Genomic DNA, 19,675 nt, shown 5'->3' with positions numbered 1-19,675 from the left:
TTTTATAATTCAAAATCTGATGACACAGATTTACTTCCATACATGTGTGTCCACCATGGAAAATGCGGACAAACCCACTTGGGACCCTTATATGCAGCCCAAATGTAAGCCTTCTGGGGCCCACATGGACATGCTGGCTGGGCAGGCCACACATATTATTAATAATTTATAATTGGTTAGGAGAAACTTAAGAAGACAGCTTACAGTAAAGTTATGTAGCACCCTGAAATATTCAACTAAGTCACATAACGGCTAAAATTTACTTAGGGGGTCAAATGAGTGGCCATTTTTGTCCAAAAAAAAAAAAGTTGTAAGAAATGCATAGAACTGTGTTGAAATAATGCTAATACATTTGTGCACAGACTACTAATATTATTTGACAGTGGAAGCTCTATTTTCAGAAATATTGGATTTTGAATATGGTGTAATAGGGTTAGGGTTAATATGGTATAATGACCCTAACACCTGGCAGGGTTGGGGGGGGGGGGCATTGAAATTAATAAATTCAGTATAGAACAGAATATAGCATAGAAGATAAAATAACACAGAACAGAGGAAAATAAATTAGAATAGGATTCTTAAAATAGCATTAGAAAGAGCATAAATAATTGGTGGACGGACGTGACATTACCCATGATGCTCTGGTCAGTACCAGTACTTTATTAGGAATAAACTTATATACTTACTATTGCTAATTCTCCTCTAATTCATAAATGTTAGTATTGTGGATCTAAAACAATAACAGCTGACACAAAAACACAAAATGTGGCAGTGGACGGATGTGACATGGTTGTTCCGGATCCCATCATACTGATGCTCGGCAGCCATGTCACCGTTTCCACAAATGATCCCTGTGCAAAAACTAGGTTCATAATTGTTTATTGTATAGTTTATCATCATACTAAAGAGTAAATAACAATATAGAATTGTTATTTCTTTATAAAAATGCTTATTATTAGAAAACTGTTGATTTAAAAAGTGACGTGTGATATTCTTAATGTATGTATTGGCGTAACATAAGCAGGATGGATCAGCACCATACTCCATATTGAACCTGTAAAAATAAAACATGTGATATGTAGGAGAGAATCTGTAAGAAAAATTGGGGAATCTAAAAGAATAGAATATTTGTCTTTCAGGTAAATTCAGTTCAAATATAACTTGGCCATTTGTGACATGAAAATATAGCATTAATTGTGATGAAATTGGACATTTTTGAGCTGAAAACATAGTTCATATGACCATCAACATGTTGCAACAGAACTGAAATCCTGTAAATTTGCATAACTTGCATTTACCAACACAAAGTTCCTTTGGGGATTCACTTACATTGATTTCTTATGCACAAAGACAGAAATGTGACCTCTAAGCAAATTTTAGCCGATAAGTACCTTGTTTTATAACGTTTTCGGACACGCTAGTAACAATAAACTACATTTCCCACAAAGCCTTGCGTTGTCAATACGGAAATGTCTTAGGTAAGCGACTCTTCCTGCTATTAAATGGTTTGACTGGTTTTACCTGTAAAGCTATAAAGCTCTGCCTTCGACAGTTTAATACTCGTCTTTTTAAATATGTTTTTATCAATAAGGTACACGACTATACGCGTATTGTTCACGTAATTTTCGGATTTTACGCCTGTCGCTAAAGGTCACGCGAGGACTTCGCATGAAGACTTTCTCAGGATGTTGCATTAAATGACGCAAAAAAAGGGGGAAAAAATAAATTAGACAATCGTTCCAATATAAAGTAGGACATTTAAGACAATTTAGAAAGACATTTTATTTCGGTAACACTATATGTTAACTGAAACGCGTTTAATATGTGCGGAAGTCACGTAATAGTTGTATAAGTGTAAGTGTTTTGAAGAATACAGTGAAACTGAGTCAGTGACGCATTAAGTCATGAGGTTTGTGTCTTTGCCCTAAAGGAATGGCTTTTTAATTTTAGTTTTATGTTGACTTTTCAACTTTTTACCCCTTCCAGTCTTCTTCTTCTTCTTCTTCTTCTCCTTCTTCTTCTTCTTCTTCTTCTTCTTCTCTTTCTTATTGTTATTGAATATCTCATTCTCTTCTTTCTTCTCTTTCTTTTTGTTATTGAATATCTCATTCTCTGCTTCTTCTTCATCTCCTCTTTCTTATTGTTATTGAATATCTCATTCACTTTCTTCTCTTTCTTTTTGTTATTGAATATCTCATTCTCTTCTTCTTCTTCTTCTCTTATTGTTATTGAATATCTCATTCACTTTCTTCTTTTTCTTATTGTTACTGAATATCTCATTCTCTTCTTCTTCTCTCTCTTATTGTTATTGAATCTCATTTTCTTCTTCTTTCTTCTTCTCTTTCTTATTGTTATTGAATATCTCATTTTCTTCTTCTTTCTTCTTCTCTTTCTTATTGTTATTGAATATCTCATTCTCTTCTTCTTTCTTCTTCTTTCTTCTTCTCTTTCTTATTGTTATTGAATATCTCATTCTCTTCTTTCTTCTTCTTTCTTCTTCTCATTATTATTATTGAATATCATTCTCTTCTTTCTTCTTCTCTTATTGTTGAATATCTCATTCTCTTCTTTTTCTTCTCTTTTTCACTTCTTTCTTCTTCCTCTCCTTGTTCTCCAACATTATATTTATTATGTTCTATATTTTAATGTGTGTGAGGGTTTAATTCCTGTAAATAGGTACAAACTGAATAACTTGTTCCACTTCCTCCAATTTCTACCATATTTGTAGTGTGCAGCAGAAGCAGAGGGGTGGCCCTTCATCTCCCAGTTGTTCCTCCGCAGACACCCTCCCTCTCAGTCACCTCAATACAGCTGAAAGTGGAAGTGAGAGCCCAGCTGAACTAGAAAAACACGAAGTGAGAGTAAATTCAACAATGAGTATCAGTTAGAAGTTGACCGCAGTGTCATGAGTCAAAACCATTACACCTACATGATGCAGTGTGTAGTTCAGTAAAGTGTGTGTGAGGACATAGAGTCAGTGTTTTAGTGGATCTGGAGAAGGTAAGACAACACTGGTGCGTGTTTGAGATGATATTTATTGTAGTGTTAACAGCTGAAGAGCTGGCGGTGGTGTTTAAATTAAATATAGGTTGTACATTTTACTGCCGTGTTGGTTTCATTATTTAAAATCTGTTCATGTTTTGCACAGTTCTCACCAGTATATTACATAAGGGTGTGCATGGATCCTTAAAAAGTCTAAAGTGTGGTTGTTCTAAACTGAAGCCTTAATTATCCTTTTACATCGATAAATAATCCTTAAATCTGTCACTCTAAGATAATACAATTCCGCAGACACAGTAAATGATATTGCAATGTTTTTGTTTGAAAATTTAATTAATCAAATGTGTGTTTAGTGATGATATTTTATCCTAATAGAGCCACCAACAATCATTCATGAGTGGAGGGGTTCAAGCATGAGCTTTAGCAGCTTGAACAGCAGTAGCAGAAACATTACCCATGAAGAAATGGAAAAATAACATTAACTGGATTTAAACATGGTGAAGACCAGTTCAGTACAATGACTATGAGGCCTGTTGTACTGTTAGTTTTGTGAATGTAAGGTCTTAAATTTAACCAAAGATGTTTTGAGGAAACATTGTAAAATGTCATAAAATTGGCTTCCTCAAACCTGCACGTACCCTGTTATAGGTTATTCAGAAAATAGCTCAAAGAAACATGGGCACACAGGTCAACTTTTGTGAAAAACAAACACCCACCACTTTGAAAAGGTTATTTCCAGAAGAAAAACACTGTTGGCTAATGTGATATCATTTCTCTCTGGAATAGTAGAGAAATGTCAAAAGTTTCTTCATCTTAGATGCTGCACCAAAGTCTTTTTTATGTAGTCTATGGTTTATATAGCCTTCTGAGACCCAGGAAACTAAAGGTTTTGGCTTTTTTACATTAAATAATCATCTTGATTGGAAACACTATAATGCAACAGTTTGTTAAGATACATTTTTTGTTGTTTATGGAATGTCTTTTGCAGCGGACAATGTAAAGCTGTCAAACTCTTACCCCTACAGAGAATAAAAATGCATTGCTGGGTCTCAAGAGGATATAGTATTTATAATGTTAATGAAAACCTAGCGTGCATGTTCATTAGGCCTTTTTACCAATGGGTAAGTGAAGGTTATTTATAGAGGGTGCTTAAACACAGTAGAGGATGACAAAAGGATCGTATAGACAACATTACAACAGACAAGGACAGATAAATACAGTTATTGACATGACAACAGACTAAACAAAAAATGGGCTTTAAAGGTCAATAAGACTGATCTGACCATGGAGAAATTGTAGTATTAACAGCAGTAAAAATACAAAAACAAAGTGCAGATAGACAGGTGGAAACATTCAAGAGTGAACAGGAAATATAAAACAGAAGCTTCTATTTATATGACTGTCTTTTGTCCATATTATTTACAGATTTGTCTCTAGTTGTAGATGATATATGATATTGATGTGATATCTGGGGGGGGGTCACTGCACTGGAAAAAATCAAAATCTTACCAACTGTATTTTTCTCATTTCTAGTCAAAATATCTCATCACACTTAAAACAAGACATAATCACCTAAAGAGTAACTTTTCAGTGAGATATAAGAACTTATTCTTAGACAATAGATCATATTTCAAGAAATCTTACCAAGATAATTTTCACTTGTTCTATTGGCAGATTTATTTTTGCTTGAGTTCAGCTTCAGTTAAGCAAAAAAAAATCTGCCAGTGGAATAAGTGAAAATTATCTTGGTAACATTTCTTGAAATAAGATTTTCAAGATCTGTTGTCTAAAAATAGGTACTTATAGTTGCTCTTCAGCTGATTATGTGTAATTTTAAGTGTGATGAGATATTTTGACTAGAAATGAGAAAAATACACTTGGTAAGATTTTGATTTTTTTTTCCAGTGTGTGAACAGTTGTGTCTAACAGCTGTGTGAAGGAGCACCACCTACACACACCTCTGACACCTCTTCCTTTGTGTCGTTGCTGTTGTAGTCGTCGGCTGTGTCCACCATGAGGTCCGTCGTGCTGTTCTACCTGTGCTTCCTGTTGTGCCTTTGCCTCGGCGTGGCCTGCGTGGTCTGCGTGTCCCTGTGGAACACTCGGTGGCGTGGCGGTTTCGCCTGGAACGGCTCGGCCCTTCAGTTCAACTGGCACCCCGTCCTGATGACAACCGGCCTGGTGGTGCTCTATGGATACGGTGAGTGAGTCTGTTAAATCTGGATCCCACGACAGTTTCATTTCTGTTTTCCACTTCTGCTCTGTCTTTTCGTAGTCGGTCTGCGTTAAGGTAAACTACACATATCCTGTTTTGTGAAGCCCTGCTGTGTCATTTGATGGCTTCACACCAGCGGCTTAGATATGAGGTGTCGTCCAGAGTAACTAATTTGCCTTACCTCAGACATCTTAGTTTGTTCTGCTGTAAAATAAAATGAAAGAAGCTGGTTTTCATGTCACACATCTTATCTTATTCTACAAATAACCGTGGTCTGTTTGTCTGTTGCAAACATAATTATTCGTTGAGAGGGAAGTTCTACATTTGATCAGGTTCACTTCATGTGATTTCAGTTTTGCCTTAACACGGTGATTCTCAATCTTTTTCTGTCGGGCCCCCCTTTGGAGGACCAAAACTCTCCAGGCCCTCCCCGACCCCAGCAACATTGTAACAGTGGTGCAATTATAACTTTTATTGAAAGAAACGTCAATATTGTAACCATACTTTTTGCTTTTCCTTGAATAATTTGTTGCTCAAATTAAAAAGTAACTTAGATTTTTGCTTGAACAATGCAAATAAACTCAACAAGACTGCTCCGAGACAATATTTTTCCAAATAAAAATTGGAAATGCGCAATTATCTTACAACTGTGACAATGAAGTTTCTTTTTTAGAACAACAAACAAATTTTGGTAACAAAGATTAGCATTTTGACCGCATCAGTGGCTGCAATGAGCCTGTTTTCATTGCACATCTCAGAACCTTAAAGTGCAAACTGTACAAACTGTGCAAAAACAGAAACATTCCACATATTTCTTTTCCAGTCCTTGTCCGTTGTCCAAACCTAAACTCTTGGTCTAGTCTAGTGACAGATGACCATGGCAGTAGATTTGTTTGTTGTATGTCCCTAAAATGAGTCCAGGGTGCTCCAACACTAAAATATTAGTTCCACCTGCTACATATTTTAACCGGAAGGAGAAAAAAAAAAACAATCACCCGGGAGAGATCCCATGCCCCCCCCCCCCCCGGCACACCTTTGCGCCCCCCACTTTGAGAAACACTGCCTTAATATAAATATTGGAAATGTAACAAACAACAAAGTAACATTAAATGACAAACTAAAATTTAAATCTCTGAATGCATTAGTTATTTAAAAACTATTCATAGAAAGGGAAGGGGGTTATGAATTAACAAGACGACATAATTTCAAAACTTTAAAAGTGAGAATGACAAGGAGAAGTTTTTGTGTTTCAATTTGTGGAGTAAAAGTATGGAACAGATTGAAGATGGAGCTCAAAGGATGTTGAAACATCAGCCAATTTAAAAAGAGGTTTAAAGAGATGGTTTATACACAGTATGAAACTGAAGAAGGGCTTTGAGTATGAACACATGGGTACTGTGGTGTTTGTTTTTTGGTTTTTTGTGTGTGTGTGCATGTGTGTGTGTTGGTTTGACTGCTGTTGTTCACTTTGTCTTATTGTTTACTTTATTGTGTATTTATTTTGTGTTGCCTTTATAGATGTATGTATATATGTATGTTTTTTTTTTACCTTTCTGGTTTGTCATTATAGGTGTGTATGAATGTGTATGTGAAGATGAGAAGTGAGGTTAGCTGATCCAAGGGACTTGATTTTTCATATATTCTGCTGATACGAAGCTAAACGATAGACTGTTGTGTGGACAAGCGGTGGGATTAAGTAAGTTATACTTTCTCCCACTCCTTTTCGAATGTGCAAAAGAAGCCATACTTTGTTTTCATGTATATGTGTAGGTTTTTGTTTTTTTGTTTGTTTTGTGTCCTTATAATCTTTTTCATTTGTAAGGACTAAGTAGGATTACTTTGTTTTGTTGCATATTAGAAATAAACCAAATAAACTAAACTAAACCAATTAGTTTAACCTTCAAAGACCCAGAACAATTGTTGTGGCAACTTCCAAATGAATCTGTCTCTACATCTAACCTATCTTGAGTAAGTTATCACCATTTTTACCCCCGGCCCTCACCGCAGGGTATTGTCCGTACGTGCAAAAACTTTGGCGTGGACTGAAGGCTGAGGGTTTTCAAGTGCAGGCACATTATGTTTTATTTTAATCCTCTGCATTTATCAGTGAATAGCAGCTATTTTCCTATTATTTACTGATCATATAGGTCAGATGTGTCAAAATAAGGCCTGTGGGCCGAAAGTAGCCCCTTAAAGGTCCAGTTCAGCCAGTGGAATGAATTTGTGAAATGCAAAAATTATCATGAAGATATTAACAGTCAAGGGTGTCTCAAATGGATCAGACCAGTAAATTACTATCATAATAGGAGGATTCTGTTGCGTTTCTGTAAATTGGCTTAGAGTCTGGTTTTGACCAACTCTATGTATAAAGTGTCATGAGATAACTTTTTGTAGTGATCTGGCGCTATATAAATAAAATTTGATTGAGTGATTTGATTGGTTTTCCCCTGTAAGTCGCTTTGGAAAAAAGCATCTGCCAAATGCATAAATGTAAATGTAAATAATAACCTATGAATAATGACAATGGCCAATTTTTTTCTTTTAGTGTAAAAAAGTAAAATTACATGAAATGTTTACATCTACAAACTATCCTTTCACAAAAATGTGAATTGCCTGAAAAAATATGAACAACCTGAAACGTCTTAAGAGAACTAAGTGGAATTGTATCAATATTCTGCCTGATACTAAATGTTTTATGTCTTTGTAGGTCCACTGTGATCTGTAAGTTGTAATGTACATGTGGAAATGATAACGTGATGCAGAATATTTTTAAAATTGCACTTGTTTTTCTTAAAAAAAAAAAAAAAAAAAAGTCAGGTTTATATTTTTAAAGGACAGTTTGTAGATGTAAACATTTTCATAATGTAATTTAACTTTTTAAAAACTCTAAAATAGAGAGAAAAGTTTGGAGTTGTCATTCTTTATGTTATTTTGTGATTATTTTACTGGTCGGACCCACTGCAGACCATATCCGGGTGTATGCGGCGTTTGAACTGAAGGGAGTTTGACACTCCTGGCGTAGATGTTCATAAAAGCTCAGATACAAAAGTGACCTTTTCATCATAATATATCATTAACTGAATGTGAAAATAAGCTTCTGTCAACTGCTGTTATTGATTCAACTCCATGGGTTTCCCTGGTGAACTGATGTTGTAGAAGATGACGGTGTTTCCACAGTAACTATGAAGCTTCTGAATGTTCAAATGGGTCATATCTGATGACCATGAAAAGATGAGAAGCTGCATTTTACCTGAATTATTTCAATGCATTGATCAGATTAGTGACTTAAAAGTTATTAAACATTTCACATCAGTATATGCGTTTGGTCACCGGTGGCTGTTGGGTCTTTTAGGGTTAATACTTGACATTAGTGTTTGTCTTTTATCATGTTATAGTAACTGTGATTCTGCCGGTTTACACCACCATGCATTATTATAAGGTTTCCATTTATTTCTAGTAGATTTATACTGAATTTAAAGAAAGAATAACACAAGTAGTACACGGGGTACTCCCACCCTCACATGCTGTTTTTAGAAACATCAATATACTGTAATAGAAAACATAAATAATGCACACAAAGGAAAGAAAAGACAAAAACAAACAAACCAGAAAACATGGCTTTAATTCTAATGAAACAGTTAAATATGAGTTGGCAACCAAAGCACCACTGACTGAAAGTTAATTACATGCTTCACTTTATTTATGCCACAATGTCAAGTCTTAAAATTAAAAAAAAAAAAAAAAAAAAAAAAGCAAAGAATGAGAGAATAAAATCCAAGAAAACATCAGCCAAAAAAAGAATATCAAAACAACAAACAACAAAATGAAAGAAGAATTGTACTCATGTAGGCATTAAATACCGTTCTATCAGTCGTCTAGTCTGGTCTGGTCTGTCGAGTAGATTTAGAAAATTATAGGTATGTAACAGACGTCATCGAGTCACTCCAACTCCTGCAACAAGGGAGCATTTATCATCATCCTGTAATTGTAACTTGTCAGTAAAAGATGCGCTTCATACACTGTAGATGTTTAAGGTTGATATCCTTTGAAGTACTTCATATACTGCTGGGTTGTTTATTTTACATCACTGCCACATATTCTGTAAAGCAAGTTTATTTATGTAGAGCATTTCATAGAGGAAGGCTCTTCAGTGTGGTTTGTGAAAATAAATGGAAAGTGTCTACATTTGGGTTAAATGTGCTTTCCACTGGCAGTTTGTTGAGATCATACGTTTGTGGTGTTGTTGATCTGTCCAATTCCAAGACGGTTTAGCTTAAGGAGGAACTTTTTCAACTCAACCAATCCTTCAGTTTATCATAAACATTCACAATCATCACGTTTGATGATGCAAGGCTTTCAGTGAAAAGGAAGGAGATGGAAAAGTGTAATCTGAGAAGTAATTAAAGCTGCCAGACGTATGTAGTGGAGGAAAAAGGACAATGTTCACCGCTGAGATGTTGTGGAGTATAAGTATAAAGCGGCTAAAATTTGCTTAGAGGTCTTATTTCTGTCTTTGTGGATAAGAAATCAATAGAAGTGAATTCCCAAAGGAACTTTGTGTTGGTAAATGCAAGTTATGCAAATTTACAGGATTTCAGTTCTGTTGCAACATGTTGATGGTCATATGAACTATGTTTTCAGCTCAAAAATGTCCAATTTCATCACAATTAACGCTATATTTTCATGTCACAAATGGCCAAGTTATATTTGAACTGAATTTACCTGAAAAACAAATATTCTATTCTTTTAGATTCCCCAATTTTTCTTACAGATTCTATCCTACATATCACATGTTTTATTTTTACAGGTTGCAATATGGAGTATGGTGCTGATCCATCCTGCTTATGTTACGCCAATACATACATTAAGAATGTCACACGTCACTTTTTAAATCAACAGTTTTCTAATAATAAGCATTTTTATAAAGAAATAACAATTCTATATTGTTATTTCCTCTTTAGTATGATGATAAACTATACAATAAATAATTCTGATCCTAGTTTTTGCACAGGGATCATTTGTGGAAACGGTGACATGGCTGCTGAGCATCAGTATGATGGGATCTGTAACAACCATGTCACATCCGTCCACTGCCACATTTTGTGTTTTTGTGTCAGCTGTTATTGTTTTAGATCCACAATACTAACATTTAGGAATAAGAGGATGATTAGTAGGGCTGAACGATATGGACAAAATTTCATATCTCGATATTCATGCCAGATATCTCAATGTCGATACGATATGACTACGGGTTCGGTGAAAACCAAGCATTTTTCAGAAAAATACTAACATCATAATACAAAAGAATGTGGAAAGTGCAGTTTTATTTATAAGAACTCACTGCCAGTCATCAACATTAACATAAAGTACAAATAAATTAAATTTGTTGTGACTTCTAGAGCTGTACATGCAGGGCGAGCATGGGGGAAATCTATATCGTTTACATCGTTGCTTTTTCGACATTAATATCTTGAATGTTCATATCTCAATATCGATACGATAACGATATATCTTTCAACCCTAATAATTAGCAATAGTAAGTATATAAGTTTATTACTGATAAAGTACTGGTACTGACCAGATCATCATACGTAATGTCATGTCCGTCCACCAGCAAAAGTTTTCACATACACGTGCTATTCAAAATCCAATATTTCTGAAAATATAGCTTCCACTGTCAAATAATATCAGTAGTCTGTGCACAAATGGATTAGCATTATTTCAACACAGTTCAATGCATTTCTTACAATTTTTTTTTTTTTTTTTTGACAAAAATGGCCACTCATTTGACCCCCTAAATAAATTTTAGCCGAAAGACATATTAAATTTAGATCAGGGGAGTCAAAATGATTTTAGTTCAGGGGCCAGATCAGTAAAATAAGAACATAACAAGTGGTGCAGGCACAACAAACCCCACCCCTTGCACATATTGTAGCTTATTATGGCATCGATCCAGCTAATGTTATCATATCAATTGCCTCTATATATGTGCCAAGTTTGAAGTAAATTGAAACAAATTAGATGTTTTTATAGCCATTTGAAATTTCTCCCATTTTACGAAAATGGGAAAAAGAAAATTTTGAACATTCATAAAAAAATTGGAACTTTGACTTACTTTTCCCAAAATGTAATCACATCTATTCTGGGTCACTGGCAATTTATAAACCTAATTTGGTTTGAATTCAACCAATAGTTTTGCTGTTAAAGTGTTAACAAACAAAGAAACAAACAAACCAAACCAAAAACAATACCCCTTGCTTCCCCTTTTGAGGACGATAATAATGATGTTGCTGTTTTGCCTTTTTGTCAACTGTCTTTCTTTTCATCTGCCTAGGGACTACAGATGGAAATTAGCACTGTTGCAACAATCTGGCATATTTACAGCTGCAATTGTTGTAGATGTTCATTAATATGCACTGTCCCAAATAAATAAATAAATAAACCTGGAAATACTGTCAACTTCAAACATTTCTGGTTTTAGAGTGAAAACAGGAAAATTACATTATGAAAATGTTTACATCTACAAACTATAAAAATTAATAAACATGAACAACCTGAAATTTCTTAAAGGAGTGATATTTAGCTTTTTTAAATGGAATTACGCATTTTCAAACATTTCCCTGTGGTCTACATAAACTGTGAATGCTCTGCTTGGGTCTGAATTCTTCATTAATTCAACTCCACAGGTCCATCTTCAACGCTATTTCTGAGTAAAGACACCAGAAAGGTAGTTTTTAGCACTGGCCCTTTAAATGCAAATGAGCCACTTCATGCCCCACCCCCTCCAGGTTATTGGCTGTGCTGCTCTGTCCCATTCAACCAACAACTGAACATTTTAGGTAATCAGCTCAAAGTCTGGACATATTTTCAGTATGGACTACAACCGCTGCTGCTGATAAACAATTATGTCGTACTCTGAGAAATGTTCGTCGGAAGTCTTGACCTTATATGTGCAAATGCCGTCACATAACTAGTTATAGACGTAACAAATTAAGCAGGAATTAAAACAAGTTGTAAAAATTCACTTGATTTTTTGCCAAAATGAATATAAAGATAGCTTTGCAGCACCTGGAGGGCTCAAATTCAAACTGTATGAACTATTAGGGTCCAAATACACAAATAAATGTACCTGAGACTAATAAAAGTGAGTTTAGCAAAATATGACCCCTTTAAGAAAAATAAGTTCAATTTTACTAATATTATGCCTCGTCTAATAATTTAAGCACATGCGTTATTATTTACAAATCACAGTGAATATACAAGAGCACAAAACATTTTTATTAACAGGCAGAATATTGTTAAAACTGCACTTATTGCTATTAAGACACATCAGGTTGTTTTTATTTTTTATTTGTTCAGGCTATTCATATTTTTTGGGAAAGGATAGTTTGTAAGTGTGAATATTTTCATGTCACTACTTTTTTTACACTAAAATAAAAGGAGAAAATTGAAGTTGTCATTTTTATAGGTTATTATGATAGTATTTTACTGGTCTGACCCACTTCAGATGGACTTGTTCTGTATGTGGAACCTGAACTAAAATGCTTTTGACACCTTTGATTGTTAATAAACTTCAGCTTCATCCTATGGACCAGACTGGAACTTTTGCCGGGCTGGTTTTGGTCCGTGGGCCTTTTGTTTGACACCCCTGACGTACACTACAAACAAAAAGTTAAGGATATTTCTTTTTTTTTGTCTTTTTTTTTTGGTCATTTTTGCCATTTGTAAATAAAACTATGTCTGGTCATTTAAAAAACCTGTTTCAATTCACATACAAAAAAGTAAAAAGCGCTGTGCAAGAATCCCAACTGAAAAAAATAGCCCAAAAATTTAAAATATCCTTAACTTTTTGTTTGTTGTGTAGATGCTCACTGCAGACCCAGTACCTGGATGTTCTTCCGTGCAGTGTTTGAGCAGATGGACTCAGGGTTAAAGTTACTGTCGGTGTGAATTCAGTACATGTTGAAACGTTGTGTGTTCTCTGCAGGAGCTGTGTTGTACCGCGTCCCACTGACCTGGGGTCAGAATAAACTCCCCTGGAAGCTGCTCCACGCCTCCCTCATGCTGCTGGCTTTTATCCTGTCAGTCGTGGGGCTTTGTGCTGTGTTTGACTTCCACAACGCCAAAAACACTCCCAACCTGTACTCTTTGCACAGCTGGATCGGGATCAGCGCCGTTGCTCTTTTTGCTCTACAGGTACTTCATTTTAACTTCAGCAACACTTTCACTTTGCATCAGAGGAAACTGTTGTGTCAAATAAATATTGGGCCTGAAAACTTTGGACATTTACTTTTATGCTTTGTTTAAAATTCTTCTCAAAACTCTTTGGTATGCAAAGAAACTAGTCTGAAAACTATAGAACGTGAAGCAAAAAGGCAAGTGTATTGAACATCAGCAGAATAGAATAGAATAGAATAGAATAGAATAGAATAGAATGAACTTACAAAAAAATTCACCAAAAAATCCAAATTGTTCATTAAGACCTGCTGTCTGAATGCAGTGTTAGTGATTTTGAGTTTTTCGATTGTTATTCTCAGCCCATAAGTAGCTGGGATAGGCTCCAGCGACCCCCATGACCCTAGAAAGGATAAAGCGGGTTCAGAAAATGAATGAATGAATGATTGTCATTCATTTTACTAGCTTAATGAAAATCTGTTTAGCAGCTCTGTTGTTGTTTTAGCAGCAAACACTTAAAGCAGGGGTGTCAAACAAAAAAAGTGGGCCAAAACCAGCCCGCCAAAGAGTCAAATTCGGCCCATGGTGCAAAAACAACATTGAACATATTAAATGTCAAAGGTGCCAAAGTAATTTTAATCCAGGTTCCGCATACTGACCAATGTGATCTCTAGTGAAATAATAAGATAATAATTTATAACTAGAAAAGCACTCGGAGAGCACAGACCTCCGCCAAGGCAGATCACCCCTCCCCCCAATCACCACCAAAATGTAATCATTTGTTCCTTGTGCCAGTATCAACATTTCCTGAAAATTTCATCCAAATCCGTTCATAACTTTTTGAGTTATCTTGCTAACAAACAAACAAACAAACAGACAAACCCCAGTGAAAACATAACCTCTGCCCTTCCTTGACGGAGGTAGGCTAATTAATGACAATTCCAAATTTTCTTCTAGGTGTAATATGAGAAAAGTAAAAGTACATAATGAAAATACAGTGATCCCTTATATTTCGCGGTTAATGGGGACCGGCGCCCCCCGCGAAAATCGAAAATCCGCGAACTGGAGCTGGAGCCCCCGAGCCTATCCTAGACCTAGGTACATGTATGTATGTATCTATAAATAGTGTATAAGTACTGCAAATGTAATAATTATGAAATAAATGAGATATATACATACATATATATATATATATATATATATATATATATATATAAAAGAAAACAATGATTAGTACATGTATACATGCATATATATAGATCGGATACATGTACATGTATGTACTGTAAAACATCTGAAAGAAAAGAATGTAGAAAGTAAACAAAACACACACGTGCATACGTACTAACAGCTGATACGTACTCTCTCCTCTCTTCATTCATGACGCTTATCCATCGTATACGTACACACGAGCACACGCACATCTACTCCCAGCTCTCTTTTCCTCTCATACGCACAAGAAACGAATCAGTTCTCTCTCTCTCTCTCTCTCTCTTTGGTCTCGAGCATCAACACACACAAACACACGTACATGCATGAACTGACATTTCTACATTTTCTCTCTCTCTCTCTCTCTCTCTCTCTCTCTCTCTCTCTCTCTCTCTCTCTCTCTCTCTCTCTCTCCTCTCTCTCTCTCTCTCTCTCTCTCTCTCTCTCTCTCTCTCTCTCTCTCTCTCTCTCTCTCTCTCTCTGGCAGCTGCGGCCTCTCGTCTGCTGTGGGGTGGATTTTCGCGGAATTTCCACGATTTTTTCTTGATTTTTTATTTTTTGATGAATATTTCTGAAAAATCCACGAATAACTAAAACCGCGGAACTTAAAGTGCGAATTGGCAAGGGATCACTGTAGTTACATTTACAAACTATTCATGCACAATAAAATGTGAATAACCTGAACAAATGCGAACAACATGAAATGTCTTAATGCGTAGAATACATAATAAGGACAATAATTTTAACAATATTCTGCCTGTTACTATATGTTTTGTGTATTTGTAAATCCACTGTGGATGAATTAATGATAAACTTAAACATAATATTGTTTAAATTGCACTTATTTTTCTTAAGAATTTTCAGGTTTTACATTGTTGTTCAGGTTATTCACCACAAATGTGTATGAAATTATTATTTATAGGTTATTATGATAACATTTTACAGGTCTGGCCCACTTAAGATCATGTTAGGATGTATACGGTCCCTGAACTAAAATGAGTGTGATACCCCCAACTTAAAATATAAAAAGACTGTACAAAAATATCAATATATATCAATTTACGGCACTCGATATATCATATTGTCTGCAATAACCCCTGAACACTCACTACATTAGTGTTTTGTTTGTTTTTTTTCAGTTCTTACTAGTCCTCCTTCCATTAGAGACCTATCACTGATCACTACTGTGTCTTCTCCCTGCCTTTCCCATGTGTCTCATTTCCAAGCAGACATACATACATACCTTTGGTGTTGTACTGTTTCTGTATGGTTATGATGAACAACATACTTATTTCTCAAGTGTCTTTCTTTCAGATGCACAAAGGAAATATGAGGAATACATGCACAGTATTAAAAAGACGTAAATATCAGAATAAAATGGAATAGAAATAGAATAGAATAGAATAAAACATTCAGTAGATTTGAAATAGAACCATGTATTAGTTTGATGATTTAACACATCAAGAAGTATATATTTTTGGTATATTTATAGTATATTATGGACCTTGTTTTTCTTAATCTTACCTTGTATATATCATATATTACCTGTATATGTCATTATTTGTTGTACATATTTCTTATCTGGAGTATAGAGTTAGCTTTTGTATATTTCAATAGTTTTAATAGTACTTTAGTTGTATTTATATATTTAATATTTTATCCTGTAGCTTTTTACACATGACTACATTTTTCAGTATTTTGTGTGATATTTTTATAAAGTGTTTTCTTACACTAAGTGTTTTGTTCCTGGGACAGTGACAATAAAGATCTATTCTATTCTATTCTATTCTATTCTATTCTATTCTATTCTATTCTATTCTATTCTATTCTATTCTATTCTATTCTATTTCTTTTCTATTCTATTCTATTCCAATTCTATTTCTATTTCTATTCTATTCTATTCTATTCTATTCTAGTTCCTGTTCCTGTTCCTATTTCTATTCTATTCTATTCTATTCTATTCTATTCTATTCTGTTCTGTTCTGTTCTAGTTTCTGTTCCTGTTCCTATTACTATTTCTATTTCTATTTCTATTTCTATTTCTATTTCTATTTCTATTTCTATTTCTATTTCTATTTCTATTCTAGTCTAGTCTAGTCTATTCTAGTTTCTGTTCCTGTTCCTGTTCCTATTTCTATTCTATTCTATTCTATTCTATTCTATTCTATTCTATATTCTAATCATACATGATCCTCTACACATCAGTCAGGGGAGTATTGGTTTTACTCAGCGTTGTGGTTAAAGTTTGGTTTTTCCGTATCCATGCATTGGTCCGTCCAGTGGGTAGGGGGCATGGCTGGTTTCCTCCTGCCCTGGACCCCCGTGTCCTTTCGTAAACTACTCAAACCCACCCACGTGTGGTTCGGAGGCAGCATCCTGACCCTCAGCATCGCCGCCTGCATCTCTGGGATCAACGAGAAACTGTTTTTTGTTCTGTGAGTACAAACCTTTAGTTTCTTTATGCAGGTTCTTTAACTTGACCTGAAGTGTTAAATCTGTCTTTTTTTTTAAACGTCTTTTCACAGGAAAGGAAACACCAGTGCGTCGTACGGACAACTCCCACCCGAGGCTTTGTTGGCAAATTCTCTGGGAGTTTTGATCGTAGCTTTCGGTTTGGTCGTCTTAAAGATTTTATCCAATCCTAAATGGCAGCGACCGGATTCTCGTCCGGAGAATACGGCGTACTCGGTGAGAACATCGGTGCAATCGATTATACGTTAACGGAGACTGTTTCAAATCACATGTTTCTTACTCGTCCTTGTCTTCCACAGCCTTTGCTTCAAGAAGATAATGAATGACAGACACGTCAAAGTGACTCCGTGAACCGTCCATTCAACGCAGTAAATGAAATAAGAGTTCGATGAATGTACAGGCAGAAGCCAATTAATACGGGTGTAAATATTTGTAAAGTTATATTTAAGATTGCTTTTACTGAAGAAAATAAAAGTGTTTTCAATCAAACCATGACAGGCTTCACTTACATGCTTTGTAAAACCTTCCCATCATGCACTGCAGTATTTATATCCTACAGTAACTATTCAAGCTCTAAACAGTGTCATTCAGCGGAGTAATATTCTCTTATACTGAACTGAGCAAACGGTAAATATAAGTTCAGTTTCACGTTTTTTTATTTTCAAATAGTGACTTGGTTTGGTATGGAAGTAAATCTGTGTCATCAGATTTTGAATTATAAAAGACGTTGAATTTCTAGCACTGAATTTTTTTTGCACTGAAATTAAGTATCTGTTGGATTTTTTTTGGGACTGAAATTAAGTATTTGGATTTTTTTTGCACTGAAACTAAGTATCAGAATTTTTTTTTTGGGACTGAAATTAAGTATCTGATTTTTTTTTTGCACTGAAATTAAGTATCTGGATTTTTTTTTTTTGCACTGAAACTAAGTATCAGAATTTTTAGGGGGGGGGGGACTGAAATTAAGTTTCTGAATTTTTTTGCACTGAAATTAAGTATCTGAATTTTTTTTGCACTGAAATTAAGTGTCTGAATTTTTTTTGCACTGAAATTAAGTATCTGATTTTTTTTTTTTTTTTGCCCTGAAATTAAGTATCTGGATTTTTTTTTTTGCACTGAAATTAAGTGTCTGAATTTTTTTTTGCACTGAAGTTAAGTATCTGAATTTTTTTTTGCACTGAAATTAAGTATCAGAATTTTTTTTGGAGGGGGGGGACTGAAAATAGGTATCTGATTTTTTTTTTTTTTTTTTGCACTGAAATTAAGTATCTGAATTGTTTGTCTCTGAATTCAACTATGTTCCTAAATTTAGAATTAAATAACCTCAGAAGGCAACATTCAGGTGCAAAAATTCAGATGCAAAAAATTCAGATACTTAATTTCAGTGCAAAAAAAAAAAAAAAAAAAAAAAATCAGTGCTAGAAGTTCAGTGGCTTTTATAATTCAAAATCTGATGACACAGATTTACTTCCATACATTGTCTCTACGTTATCCCACTAGACCAAAGAAAAGATTCATTTCCTAAAAAAAAAAAAGGTATGAAAATTATTTTACTGCTTCTGCTAAACCAGAGGTGTCAAACATGTGTCCCGTGGGCCAAATCCAGCCCGTCAAAGGGTCCAATCTGGCCCATGGGATGAATTTGTGAAATGCAAAAATTACGCTGATATAAGATATTAACAGATGCCACATACAGACCAGTTTGATCTCAAGTGGGTCGGACTGGAAAAATTCTAGCACAATAACTAATAAATAATGACAACTCCAAATTTTTCTTTTTGTTTTACTGTGAAAAAAAGTAAGATTACATTACGAACATTTTTTACAGTAATGAAGTATCACAAAAAATGTGAATAACATGAATGTGAGCTAAAGCATAATATGGTTAAAACTGTGCTTTGGAAATTTGAAGTTTTTTTTTTTTTTTTTATTCAGATTTTTTTTTTTTTTTTGAATATGTTCAGAAGCTGGACTTCCCTGCAAACTCCGATTGAATTTATTTATTTTTTCTTCCAATCTTGTGTTAACAACCCAATACCGCTTCACTAGCAGCTTATAATACATATATCATGTTTTGTGTTTTTTTTATATGTCTTTTATTTTTTGTGTATGTTTTTTCTGTGTTATTTTATTTTAATAGCTTTATGGTGTTATTGATCCTTAAACATTCTTGTCGTAAGCTCTTGTCTGTGATTTTGTGCTCTTTCTCAAATTATGTATGAAAAGTTTAATAAAGAAATTGAAAGAAAAAAAATAATAATTCAGATTTTTTTGAAACTGTTGTTTACAAATGTAACTTTACATTTTTGAACTCAAACAGAAAATTTGGAGTAAATATTATGTATAGATTATGAAGGTATTATTCAAATCCTAGTTGTATGTGGCACCTGAAGTAGAATAATATTTGCTGTTTGATTTAACATGTTAGAACTGTGTAAGTGTAGTAATATCCAACTGTAACAAAATTCAACAAATCCATGGAATAAATCAACCTCCGCTGATAGGTAGGGAAATTTAATTTGCAGAAGAGCAGTCATGAATTAAGGAAGTGTGAAGAAAATAGCAGAAATGACCCTTTGAAGGTTCATGTTCCCTAAACAGAGC

The 19,675-nt window shown here is 34.6% G+C and overlaps 1 protein-coding gene across 3 annotated transcripts; it reads left to right on the top strand.

Moving 5' to 3' along the window:
* The first annotated feature begins 1,434 nt into the window (after positions 1–1,434).
* LOC115426153 (cytochrome b ascorbate-dependent protein 3-like) lies at positions 1,435–17,566 on the top strand. 3 transcript variants are annotated; one of them, XM_030144143.1, is made up of 7 exons: positions 1,435–1,478; positions 2,729–2,855; positions 4,996–5,200; positions 13,203–13,411; positions 16,880–17,034; positions 17,125–17,287; positions 17,371–17,566. In XM_030144143.1, the coding sequence occupies exons 3-7, from the start codon at positions 5,014–5,016 to the stop codon at positions 17,395–17,397; spliced, it is 741 nt and encodes a 246-aa protein (XP_030000003.1). In that variant the 5' UTR covers positions 1,435–1,478; positions 2,729–2,855; positions 4,996–5,013; the 3' UTR covers positions 17,398–17,566. The 3 variants fall into 3 exon arrangements, with proteins under 3 accessions (XP_030000003.1, XP_030000001.1, XP_030000002.1); XM_030144141.1 differs by lacking the exon at positions 1,435–1,478 and adding an exon at positions 1,485–1,909; XM_030144142.1 differs by lacking the exon at positions 1,435–1,478 and having other exon boundaries at positions 2,729–3,000.
* Positions 17,567–19,675: the final 2,109 nt, after the last annotated feature.

Source organism: Sphaeramia orbicularis, chromosome 9, assembly GCF_902148855.1.
Source record: "Sphaeramia orbicularis chromosome 9, fSphaOr1.1, whole genome shotgun sequence".
Taxonomy (NCBI): domain Eukaryota; kingdom Metazoa; phylum Chordata; class Actinopteri; order Kurtiformes; family Apogonidae; genus Sphaeramia; species Sphaeramia orbicularis.
This window is presented reverse-complemented; position numbering and strand designations above follow the sequence as displayed.

What these genes read in the sequence shown, in the direction of transcription:
- LOC115426153 (XM_030144141.1), top strand. An exon ending in GGTGGTGCTCTATGGATACG is followed by an intron (nt 5,201 to 13,202) that starts GTGAGTGAGTCT and finishes TGTTCTCTGCAG; the next exon opens with GAGCTGTGTTGTACCGCGTC. An exon ending in GAGAAACTGTTTTTTGTTCT is followed by an intron (nt 17,035 to 17,124) that starts GTGAGTACAAAC and finishes GTCTTTTCACAG; the next exon opens with GAAAGGAAACACCAGTGCGT.